At 38.8% G+C, this 13,001-nt stretch overlaps 1 protein-coding gene across 1 annotated transcript; it reads left to right on the forward strand.

Annotated features, from left to right (window-relative positions):
* The first annotated feature begins 1,625 nt into the window (after nucleotides 1-1,625).
* Nucleotides 1,626-12,712, forward strand: LOC133327800 (homeotic protein bicoid). The gene is made up of 4 exons (XM_061536337.1): nucleotides 1,626-1,787; nucleotides 8,924-8,999; nucleotides 9,069-10,045; nucleotides 12,455-12,712. The coding sequence occupies exons 1-4, from the start codon at nucleotides 1,677-1,679 to the stop codon at nucleotides 12,710-12,712; spliced, it is 1,422 nt and encodes a 473-aa protein (XP_061392321.1). The 5' UTR covers nucleotides 1,626-1,676.
* The last annotated feature ends 289 nt before the right edge of the window (nucleotides 12,713-13,001 follow it).

Below are 13,001 nucleotides of genomic sequence, written 5' to 3' on the forward strand. Positions count from 1 at the left end.
AAAATAACGATTTTTGATTTAAGTTGGTCTTGCAGCAATTGAGCCAAACCTCCTTTGGAGATTTTTTTCATTTATGTCGGTCTTGCAGCAATTGAGTAATATGTCGATAGGCAAACCTCCTTTGGAGATTTTTGATTTATGTCGGTCTTGCAGCAATTGAGTCATATGTAGATAGCCAAACCATTTGGAGTAACCAAGCTCTGCCCACATTGAGGAATCTTTAAGGCCATTTGTTGGATATTACATTTGCAAAATCCACAAAACCTTCTAAGGGAAAGATTCCAGTTGCTGGTTTGGGGTTTCACTATCACTAAGGAAGAAAAAGTGACTGTAGAATCACGTATCTCGTATCCAATTGGGGTGTCAATATGAGAATTAGGAAGAGCTAGGAACGATCGAACACCTTCTAGGTTGAAGTCGAATTTTGCGTAGGAGGATATGTCAAAGATTTTGAAGATATGAGATTGTTACTCCAATGTTCTTCTTCGGAATAAATCCCCCCAAAATCTATAGCTCTAAAATAGCTGTCCTGCTTCAGCTATAATATTTAATTCCATCGTCCATCCCTCCGTTTTCTACAAATACTCAGCACAATGGACTATAGGTCTCTGGGGGGAAAGAAACACTAAATGATTGGTGGTTTACATCATATAACCTAAACTACCATCCAAAAGAAACTTATGTTGGGATCGGCTCATCTTCGATAAAGGCATTTCTTGTCAAATTGTATGGGACGAAAATAAACAAACTGCCATAACGAATGTATGCTGTTGGTCGAAAGGAATGCATATATCTCACGATAGGTAACTTTTTGGCCAAAACTCTTACCTCCTCTCCCTACTGAGAACGTTTATGCTAAAAAATGCCAAAATCGCATTGGAAATGTGAGATAGATGCATCTATCAGCAATATTGACTGATTCTTCTACTTAGTTTATTAATACGTCATTCTGATTATCAAATTTCTGATAATTATGTCGATCAATGTCAAAATAGTGATATACATCATCATCACTCCCATGTCTGCATGTTTACATTTAATACTATCACAGGTTCCCTTTTCATACCCACATTTATCATGCCAGTGACATTTTTCCTTGTGCCGTTTCAGCAACCTCAGCACTGACTACCCGACGACTCACTCTAACCTAACACAATGGGTTAGGTGAAAGGTATTATTCGATCGATCGATATTTGCAACATTCCAACATACCAAAAATCACAAAACAGAATAAGACCAAAGAACAAGCAAATAAATAATAAAAGAAATACCACGAAAGTTTAATCACAAAGAACGAACACAACTTGACAAACAAATTGACTTTCGTTGTTTTCATTTGGTGTTCCTCGTTCGTTCGTTCACACGCAGCCAGCTCAGTTGGAATCGCGTCAATTAATTGCCCTCTCTTTCTGTTTGTTTGTGTTTTTGTTTCAATTCTAATTTGAAAATCGAAAATTAATTGAATATTTTCGAACAAAATGTAAACGGGAATAGAAATAAAAAAGTGAAAAACAAAGCAAAAATTGTGTAATTATTTACTTTGTGTAAAATAAAAACTTGTACTGTTCTTGTTTAACATTTCAAGAAAAAAATCTTGTGATAAAACCCATTGAAATTGCTAAAGAAGACACAAGGAAAAACACGAAACCGAGAGAGTGATAATTACGAACATAAAAATGGCGCAGCCGCCACCTGATCAGAGTTTCTATCATCCGCATCCACATGCCCATCCCCATCCCCATCCACAGTTGCAGTTGCCACCACAATTTCGGAATCCCTTTGATTTGGTAGGTATTGAATATTTAAAGCTGTTTTCTATGGATTTTTTCTCGGCTCGATATTTTTAAATTTCGTTCGATGAATATGTGTATGGATGTGTTTGTGTTTCCCATTTGCTATTTTTGGGGGATATTCGTTTTTTATCCCATACAATAGTTGACGTATATATACTAGGGTATTTTGACATAGAATCCTTTACAGTCCCCGACCTTGTTAAGGTTATTTTAAGGTCCACAAAGTATATTCGGCTTGAGACAATTATATTTTTATTATTGTGGAAATCCATATTTCCAGAGATATGACCCTTCAAAGTTCAGTAGGGACCATTGTATTTTCCTCATGCTTTTTAAATGCACTGAAGCAATATGGATATTATTCTGAAGTTGTTGAAGTGCCGATTGCAAATGGGTTATTATTTTTATCGACCAGAGATATGAACTTCCAAAATCGGTATTTGTGCACAAAAATGAAACTTAAAACACCGGCCCAAGTCCGTTCATCCACATACTACTCATATTACTCAATGACCTCAAGATACACATATTGCACAGGTCCCAACTCGGAGCCTGATATCAAAGGAAATAGGGATTATTTTTGAAAATATTTGACACTTAAGGGAACCCCCCCCCCCATTCTCGATTTTTTATTTTTAAGATTTGAAATGGGCTGGCAAATGAATACCAATGCTTGTTAAGGTTTGTAACTTTGCACATATATATTTGAAGATTTAAAAAGGAAGAAAAATAATTTACAAAAAATTGTTGTTGTTGTTTTTTGTGATCAAAGAAAAGTCCTTATTTTTGATGGCGGGCATGATAACTCCTCACTGGAACATCGGAACCCGAAAATTCCAACGGTGTTAGAAAGAGTGGCGTAGGGGATGATAGATACCAAGCAACGGCTTTGATTGGCTTTAACATGGCGAAGCCCAGGCTTATCTTGGTCCCTCTTTCATCTCAATTGTGGACACTGACCTCCCCGCGGTGCCACCTGGGGAGCTATTCTCATCACCCGATGAAATAGTGAGCTAATATGTGCCGCGAGTTCACCCATAAGAACTATAAAAAAATGGGTTGAGGCGTCGGGTTAGTTGCCCACTCTCGGAAAACCCAACCTACTATGAAAAAGCAAAGAAAAAGAAAACCAAACCCCCATAATGTTGACGACCCCCGCAAACGTATAAAGGACCACGATCTGCGAATCTGCACTTGGAATGTGCGCACGCTATACAGAACAGGGGCAGTGTTCGCTTTGGCGGATATACTTAAGAAGTACAAAGCCGATATTATTGCCTTACAGGAAATGCGATGGAAAGGGACAGGCGTAAGTAAATCAGACGATTACGCCCTGTATTATAGCTGCCATGAAACGAGACATGAATTTGGCTGCGGATTTATGGTTAACAGGAGAATAAAAGACCTTGTCTCCAGATTCACTCCAGTAGATGAGCGAATTGCTATAATCCGTATAAAAGCGAAGTTCTTTTACATCAGTCTAATTTGCGCCCATGCTCCGACCGAAGATAAAGATGAACAGACCAAAGATATATTTTATGAGCGCCTAGAAACAGCATATGACCGTTGCCCTGGCCATGACATTAAAATTCTGCTAGGAGATTTTAATGCAAAAATCGGAAGGGAAAATATCTTTGGCCCCACCGTCGGAAAATTCAGCCTTCATGAAGAAACTTCCGACAACGGCATGAGGTTGATTGACTTCGCGGCAGCAAAAAACATGGTAGTTAGCAGCACCAGATTCAAGCATCTCGATATACACAAGGCCACCTGGATTTCTCCTGATCAAGTAACGAGAAATCAAATTGATCATGTTGTGATAGACGGAAGGCATGCATCCAGTGTGTTAGACGTCCGATCGATCCGAGGAGCGAATATCGATTCGGACCATTACCTTGTGGCAGCCAAGGTACGCACCCGTCTAAATGTTGCAGCAAAGGTGCGATCTAATACAACACGGAAACTCGACGTCGAAAAGCTGCAAACACAACAGGTAGCCGAGGCCTACTCCGCTCAACTTACCCATCTGCTTGAAGAAAGCACTTCTTGTCCCGATAATAGTATAGAAACACAATGGCAAAGAATTGCCCACTCCCTACAAACTGCAGCAAAAAGAACAATTGGGTACCAAAAACCACCACCAAGAAACCCATGGTACGATCAGGAGTGTCGTAATGCTACTGATGTGAAAAACGCAGCGTATAGGGCAACCCTGCAGACAGTAGCAACACGTAACGTGATGGAGAATTATCGGGAGAAAAGGAGAGAGGAGAAACGTGTTTTCAGAAAAAAGAAGAAAGAACAAGAAAAACGTGAGCGTGAGCAAATCGAGATGTACAGGAGTCAGAATGAAGTCCGGAAATTTTACCAACGAGTAAAACACCAAACCGAAGGCTTTGGTGCAGGCACATCCTCCTGTAGAGATGAAGAAGGAAACCTGGTGACAGATACAGACAGCGTGTTGAGGATCTGGAAGGAGCATTTCGAAAAGCTACTAGTATCAAATAGTGGCGATGAAGAAGATACCACAGAACCAATAGGAGATGATGGTATAGAGTGTATACCACCTAGCCAAGATGAGGTCATAAAAGCAATTAATCGGCTCAAGAACAACAAAGCAGCAGGAGCCGATGGGTTACCAGCCGAACTATTCAAGACTGGTGGCCAGATGCTGGTCAGGAGCATGCACCAGCTGATTAACACAATTTGGCTAGATGAATGCATGCCCAATGATTGGAACCTCAGCATCCTGTGTCCCGTGCACAAAAAAGGAGACAAGACGATATGTGCCAACTATAGAGGAATAAGTCTCCTTCCCATCGCATATAAAGTGCTATCCAGTGTGCTGTGTGAACGATTGAAGCCAATGGTCAATGACATCATCGGACCATACCAATGCGGCTTCAGACCTGGCAAATCGACCATTGACCAGATTTTCACTCTGCGCCAAATCCTGGAAAAGACCCACGAAAAACACATCGACACATATCACCTATTTGTCGACTATAAAGCCGCATTCGACAGCCCTATCCGTTCAGAGGTGTTTAAAGCCATGTCTGCGTTCGGCATTCCTGCAAAATTAATACGGCTATGCAGGATAACTTTAAGTGGCACAAGGTCAGCCGTTAAAGTAGGAAAGGACCTATCGGAGCCCTTCAATACCGAACGAGGATTCAGACAAGGTGACAGTTTGTCGTGTGATCTTTTTAACATCCTACTGGAAAAGGTCATACGAGACGCAAAGGTGAACAGAAATGGCACTCTGTACACCAAACAACACCAGTTACTCGCCTACGCCGATGACATCGATATAATGGGTCGAACATTGCGAGCGGTAACAGCCACCTTTGAACAAATTGAAAAGGAGTCTGCCAAAGTGGGTCTGGCAGTAAACGGCGAGAAGACCAAGCTGATGGTATCAACGCGCAAGACGTCCAGTAGACTCGGACCAACTGTGGAACTTGAGAACTACAGCTTCGAGGTAGTTAAAGACTTTATATACCTTGGTACCGCCATAAATAAAACGAATGATATCAGTCTTGAAATTCGGAGAAGGATTGTGATGGCCAACAGATGCTACTATGGTCTAAGTAAGCAGTTTAGAAACAAGGCCACCTCTCGCCAGACCAAACTCACACTTTACAAGACGCTGATACTACCCGTGCTATTATATGGATCAGAAGCATGGGTACTTGCGCAAGCAGATGAGGCAGCGCTTGGGGTGTTTGAGAGAAAAATTCTCCGAAAGATCTACGGGACGATCTGCGTCGACGGTGAATATCGGCGTCGAATGAACCACGAGCTCTACAATTTATACGCAGGCATCGACATAGTCAGTCGTATTGAGCTGCAGCGACTACGGTGGCTAGGCCATGTTGTGCGGATGAATGAAGATGCCCCAGCTCAAAAGGCATATAAAAATGAGCCTACGGATGGTTCCCGTAGAAGGGGAAGGCCACGAATTAGATGGAAAGACCAAGTAGAAAACAACATCTTGGAACGTGGTCTTCCAAATTGGTGGACTTGCGCACAAGACCGACGCGCTTGGAAATCTTTTTTAAGCTCGGCTTATGGAACAACCGTTCTGTAACAAGCCAGCTAAGTAAGTAAGTTAGAAAGAGTACATGTCTGGCTCTCGTATGAACTAGGATTATTGACTTCGCACAACAATTAACAAAACGGCGGAACTTTGAAAAATTATTTTTTTTTTTTTTGGAAAATCGCCTATTTTTTACCACAAACTAAGTTAAAAATAAGGTAGTTCTTCACCGATTGGCATTATCCTAGCTCATACGAGAGCTATAAACTCCCAAAATTTGGAACCGATTGGATTATTAGTTTTTGAGTTATCGTGCCCGCCATTCGCAAAAGAGAAAAATGCGTTTAAAGTTTGAGATGCCCTTTAGGCGTCACTTGATGCTGACACAATAAATCGCCTATATCTTCAAGAGTTCTTGAGATTTTCACTTGAAATTTTGTAGGGACATTCTTGAATTAGTGTAGATTCGAATAAAATCAAGAAAATTTTTGACCCCGAGAATGGGGGGTCCCCTTAATGAAATTGAACAACAGCAACTTGCCACTCCTAATGAATTTGAAAGGGTATGAGACAATACTTGGCTCACAGCTCTCATATAACGACCTCTCAGCATTTTCAGTACTTTAAAGTCTTAACTGCATTTTTCGCCTGGCCTTTGAATGGAGAAAATGGTTTTTATAGATCTATAATTGACATAGCACCCATATAAAGGGCGCATTTCCTCATACATTGGCATTTTAATTTCTTGGAGGTTACTTTCAGACATACTTGCACAAAATTTCTATTTTGAGTAATTCTCATAAAAAAGTTCTGCGAATGTTTGGTATTTTTAAGGTCGTATCCCCATTTTCATACCGAAGTGGCTGTAATAAGGCATTCAGGTTTATTGGAGAGTAAAAAATCGTTTAGGGTGAACAATATTCTTAAATAAATCAGTAAGGAAAGTGGTGAAGGGTATCATAAGTAGTCGGCCCTGCCCGACTATATGTCTAGGTTTCCTCGATGGAACACATACATGCCTTTCTGCAACCTATGCTAAATTTAATTAGATTCGGGCAGATTTAGAGTCGATTGCTAACAAAGGGACAAATTTATGGAAATCAATTTATAGCAAACTTGATACACGAAATATATATGGAAAATATATCTCAATTTAATGCGTTGTGCAAAATTGTGTGTCAATCCTACAAACATTAGGAGTTTGGTGCACCATTTAACTAAAATCGGACGAAAATATATATATGAGGGAGCTATATCAAAATCGGAACCGATTTTCACGAAACTTAGCACACATAATTCTATACTCAAGTCAGTACGCTATGCTAAATTTCGTGTAAATCAAAAGATATATAGGGGCTTTGGTACACCATTTACATAAAATCGGACGAAAATATATGTGGGAGCTATATCTAAATCTGAACCGATTTTTACGATACTTAGCACACATCATTCTAGACTTAACTCAGTACGCAATGAAAAATTTCGTACAAATCAAAAGATATATGGGGACTTTTGAGACAATTTACATTAAATCGGACGAATATATATATATATATATATATGGAAGCTGTATCTAAATCTGAATCGATTTTCACAAAACATCATTCTGGATCCAATTCAATACGCTATGCCAGATTTCGTGCAAATCGAAGAATATATAGGGACTTTGGTACACCATTTACATCAAATCCAAAATATATGGGAGCTATACCTAAATCTGAACCGATTTTTCCAACTTCAATGGAGTTCGTTAATGGACCAAATAAATGAGCTGTGTCAAATTTCATCCAATTCGGATAGTAAATGCGACTTGTATTTTGTTTACAATTTAACATCAACAGACGAACGGACGGACATGCATAAATCTAGAAAGAGATTCTATGCATATGTTCAAAAGGAACCATGGGTCTATCTCGTTTTGCCTGTTACAAACATATGCACAAAGACACAATACCCTGTACCACGGTGTGGTGAAGAGTATAAAAATTAATAAAGGTCAATTTTATGTCCAAAATTTTGACATTTATTTATGGAGACCACCAAAATTTGGTCTCATGTTTGTATATATTTGGACTAGATTTGGATTATTTCGATTTCGATACATGTCATATATATATTTTCGTGCGATTTTATATAAATGGTGCATCAAAGTCCTTGTATATCTTTCGATTTGCTCGGAAATTGGCATAGCGTACTGAATTGGCATAGCGTACTTATGATGTGTCATAAGTTTCGGAAAAATTCGGTTCAGGTTTCGATATAGCTCTCACATATACATATATATTCGTCCGATTTTACATAAATGGTGCAAATCATAAGGTTTGTCCGATAAACATGAAATTTTGCACAACGTATCAAATTGAAACTTGAATGACGTTATTGCGTTTTATTGAAATTAGTGCAGCTATAGCTTCCATATTGATTGAAATTAAATAGCGTGTATCAATTTTGATATAAATCGTTTTCTATAAATTTGTCCCATGGTACCCAGACGACTCTAAATATGCCCGAATGAAATTAAATGTATCATACGTTACAGAAATAAATGAGTATGTTTCTTCGAGGGAACATTGACATGCAATTGTAAGGATACATATGTCAGTCAGACTTTACTTTTGATTAGCTCCAAGAATAAGTTGTTTACCCACCAAGAAATCAGAATTCAAAAATGCATCACTATGATTGTAGACCAAGTACATTATCATCATAATACCTAAAAGAAGAACTTCATTAGAAGATATTTCAAAACTTGGATCTGTATTTTCACCATAAAAACCCCCCATTATATGTCTTCGATGAATTTTCTAAGTTATTCCGATTCCTTGATAATATCGTCAACAATTTTGGCAAGCCTTTTCAGTTGTCGACAGTTGTCGAATGTAGACGAGTGAACATTCTCATCTACGGACAACTCCAGCTAAAGGTCACTAGACCTTCTTCAGCTTTTATGTCAATTCAAACTTTTGTCTTTTAAATATAGTCTTTAATTTTTTGATATTTTGGGAAGGAATTTATTTTGTTCTCAAAGTCTCGCTGTTTCAAAATTCATGGCATTCAATTTGAAATCAATAACATGTCACTATTATTACAGCTATTTGACGAACGTACTGGTGCAATCAACTACAACTATATACGTCCATATATTCCTAACCAAATTCCTAAGCATGGTAAGTTTTTATTTTTATATCATCATCGTGATATTGTACTCTTTAACATTTCTCGTTTCCCTTTCTAAGAGGATCTCTCCGATTCCCTGGTTATGCGTCGACCTCGACGCACCCGGACAACATTTACCAGCGCTCAGATTGCCGAGTTGGAACAGCATTTCCTTCAAGGTCGATATCTGACATCATCACGGCTGGCTGAACTATCAGCGAAGCTAACATTGGGCACCGCCCAGGTCAAAATTTGGTTCAAAAATCGCCGACGACGTCACAAAATTCAATCCGATCAACAGAAAGACTTTTCATGTGACGGTATGCCCTTGTCACCATCAGTGGCGCATGCAATCAAAACGGAGACCCAAGGTAGTGCCAGCAGCTGTGGCAGTAACAATAGTAACGGTTCCTCGACATCTTCTTCCTCCTCATCAGGTGGACCGCCAAGCTTACAGTCGTTGAGTCTGAACGGCAATGGCGCCTCAACACCTAACCCCATGACGCCATCCCCAACTCCCACAACACCGACCACAAACTACATGGATCATTATAGCGAACCAGCAGCGTTCAATCCCTACTATTACAATAATTATCATGCAACGCATTCGACACATCCTCACCAGCCAACACATCATGCTACGCTCACCCATCCGTATGGTAGTACAGCAGCGGCTGCTGGAGGCCAATACTATCCTCCACCGCCACCACCTACAGGCCTACAACATCATCACAGTCAACATCAACAACAATATCACAGTCCACATCCCCATCAATTCCAGATGCAGCATAAACCGCACACCCCAACCATTAAAGAAGATCCGGATTATAATTACAACAATCCGTACTATATGCGCATGCCACCGGCTGTTGTGTGTAATCCAACACTGGGAAGTATCGCATCGAACACGGTGGAACCATCCAGTGCCATGTCACCGAACTCGGAAGTCTATGAACCGTTGACACCGAAAAATGACGATAATTCGAGTATGTGTAATGGTGCTGGCGGTAATGTCGATGTGGGTGATAATTTAGATGAGACCAAAGCCAAATTACGGGTGAGTTTGTAAAATAGGAATATAGGTAGTAAGGTTACCATTAAAAGTTCTAGAAATAAATCATGATGGCATAATATAGGATATATTGATCCATTAGATGAAACTCAAATAGTATTATGGTTAATGAGGGTTTATAGGGCAAAAATGACCCCATGTTTCTTTGGACCAAATCCTTTTCAGTCAGTTGTGAGTCGATTTACAAATTGCCGTCCGTCTGTCTGGCCAGGTGGATCGCATAATAACTCTCGAAGAGAGTACCAGGTTTCATCCAATATTTGCACATCGTAATATTTCTTCCAAACATGGTTTAAATTCGAAGATGGGAAATATCAGTCTACTCTTTCTGGTACATCCCCCACAAAATGGTCATAATTCTGCTGAAAATTAATATTATAATATCTTGCGAACGGACTATTATCTTTTCCAAGCCTTGATCAAGTACGAAGATGGAAACTATCGGTCCACTCCGTCTGGTATCTCCGAATCAAACCAAACTTCGTACAACCTAATTCTTTAAGCATATTGTAGGGACATTTCGGTTCACATGTTAAATTTTGTTTCCATCTGACAACTCCTTCAGGTGTTCAAAAAGGACACATCCGAAATTTTTTACAATGGAAAAATTAGAAATGTGTGCTTTCATTGTAAAAAAAAAATTCGGATGCGTCCTTTTTGAACACCTGTTTCTATATGAAGGAGTAGTCAGATCGAAACAAAATTAAACATATGTTCATAACAGAGATGAAAGTTTCCAAAACACTTAACTTTTTTCTGTTTTTTACCGCGCATTTTGTGCTAGGCTAAGAACTTTCCGAACTGCCTATGTATCCTTACAATTGCATGTCAATGTTCCCTCGAAGGAACATACTCATGTCTTTCTGCAACCTATGATAAATTTAATTTCATTTTGGCAGATTTAGAGCCGTCTGCGTATCATGGGGCAAATTTATGGAAAATGATTTTTAACAGTGCGGTACGCCGCAGCTAAGGCTGCATCTGCACCAATTTCAATAACGTCATTCAAGTCTCAATTTCATACGTTGTGTAAAATTTCGTGTTAATCGGAAAAAATTAGGAGTTTTGCGCACCATTTAAGTAAAATCGGACGAATATATATGTATATGTGAGAGCTATATTTCGAAATCTGAACCCATTTTCCCGAAACTTTCCACTCATCATTCTATACTCAGTTCATTACGCTATGCCAAATTTCGTGCAAATCGAAAGATATAAAGGGACTTTGATGCATTATTTACCTAAAATCGGACGAAAATATATATGGGAGCTATAAATAAATCTGAACCGATTTTCACGAAATTTAACACACATCGTTCTAGACTCAATTCAGTTTCCCATGCCGAATTTCGTGCAAATCTAATGATATATACGGATAATGATGCACCATAAACATAAAATCGGACGAACATATATATGGGAGCTATATCGAAATCTCTACCTATTTTCCCGAAACTCACCACTCATAATTACAGACTCAATTCAGTACGCTAAGCCAAATTTCGTGCAAATCGAAGGATATATAGGGACTTTGGTGCACTATTTACCTAAAATCGGACGAACATATATGTGGGAGCTATATCGCAATCTCAACGGATTTTTCCGAAATTCACCCCTCATCATTCTAGACTCAATTCAGTACGCTAAGCCAAATTTCGTGCAATTCAAAGGATATTAAGGGATGCATTAATTACCTAAAATCGGACGAAAATATATATGGAAGCTATATCTAAATCTCAATCGATTTTCACGAAACTTAGCACCCATTACTCTAGGCTTAATTTAGTATGCTAAGCTAAATTTCGTGCAAATCGAAGTATATAGGGATTTTGGTGCGCCATTTACATAATTGGACGAAAATATATATGGAAGCTATATCTAAATCTGAACCGATTTTTCCCAATTTCAATAGGGTTCGTCATTGGGCCAAATAAATGATCTGTACTAAATTGCATCCAAATCGAATCAATAGTGTGTCCTGTGCTTTGTTTAAAGTTTAACATGGGCGGACAGACGGACGGACAGGTATGCATATATCGACTCAGAAAGTGAGTCTATGCATATTCTCAAAAGGAACCATGTGTCTATCTCGTTTGCTTTTTCCTGTTACAAACATATGAACAAAGACATAATACCCAGTACCACAGTGTGGTGAAAGGTATAAAAATTAGTCCCATCGGTCCACTGCTTCTTTTACTGTATAACCATGTCTGTATAATATTGGAAGATGAACCACTCCTTCTAGTACCTCACCCACAAATAAGGTACTAGAAGTATAGACTACAAGTTTAGTGTAGTTTCGAATTTATTAATTCTAAAATTTTGAATAATATATTTTTTTATCCTCTTCTATCGATTTCATATATAACTAGCGAAATGATTATTTTTTTATAGGTGATTGTATCCAGTAATGCCAACCGAACTGACGATGCTTGCAGCAATACCAATCCAATTGGAAACGAAGGTTCTGGCACACCGGCTATCAACATCATGGATGAGTGTACGGGTGCATTTGCCAAATACCAGAAGATGACAACCGCTGATCCGAATGATCCCAACTATCAGTGTACGATGGATACGATAATGCACGCGTATAACAATCATCGTAATACATCGGCCAACAATCAACAATATGCCTACTGTTTCAATTGATATGATGGCGAGATTGGAGAAACCGACTCGACGCATCTATCAATCGATTGGTTGCAATGAATGTTCGCCAAAAACTAAAAAAAAAGAAATTGGCGACCAACTGGCTGGCTGTGATGTATATGAAAACAAATACAATGAAAGAAAGAGAATGAAAATCAACAAAAAAAAAATTAACAAACCCCCACCCACCCCCTTTTATCCGTTGTTCCTTGATTGTATAAAGTTTTAAATCATAAAATTGTTATATAGCTTTTTTCTTGTTAATTACATTATTTTGTCTAGCATTTAA

This window comes from Musca vetustissima, unplaced genomic scaffold, assembly GCF_032173495.1.
Source record: "Musca vetustissima isolate MV318-11 ecotype Yass unplaced genomic scaffold, APGP_CSIRO_Mvet_v1 utg10220, whole genome shotgun sequence".
NCBI classification, from domain to species: Eukaryota; Metazoa; Arthropoda; class Insecta; order Diptera; family Muscidae; genus Musca; species Musca vetustissima.

Coding starts and splice junctions, on each gene's coding strand:
- LOC133327800 (XM_061536337.1), top strand. CDS start 1,677: ATGGCGCAGCCGCCACCTGATCAGAGTTTCTATCATCCGCATCCACAT. Junction 1,788..8,923: donor TTCGGAATCCCTTTGATTTG/GTAGGTATTGAA, acceptor CTATTATTACAG/CTATTTGACGAACGTACTGG. Junction 9,000..9,068: donor TAACCAAATTCCTAAGCATG/GTAAGTTTTTAT, acceptor TCCCTTTCTAAG/AGGATCTCTCCGATTCCCTG.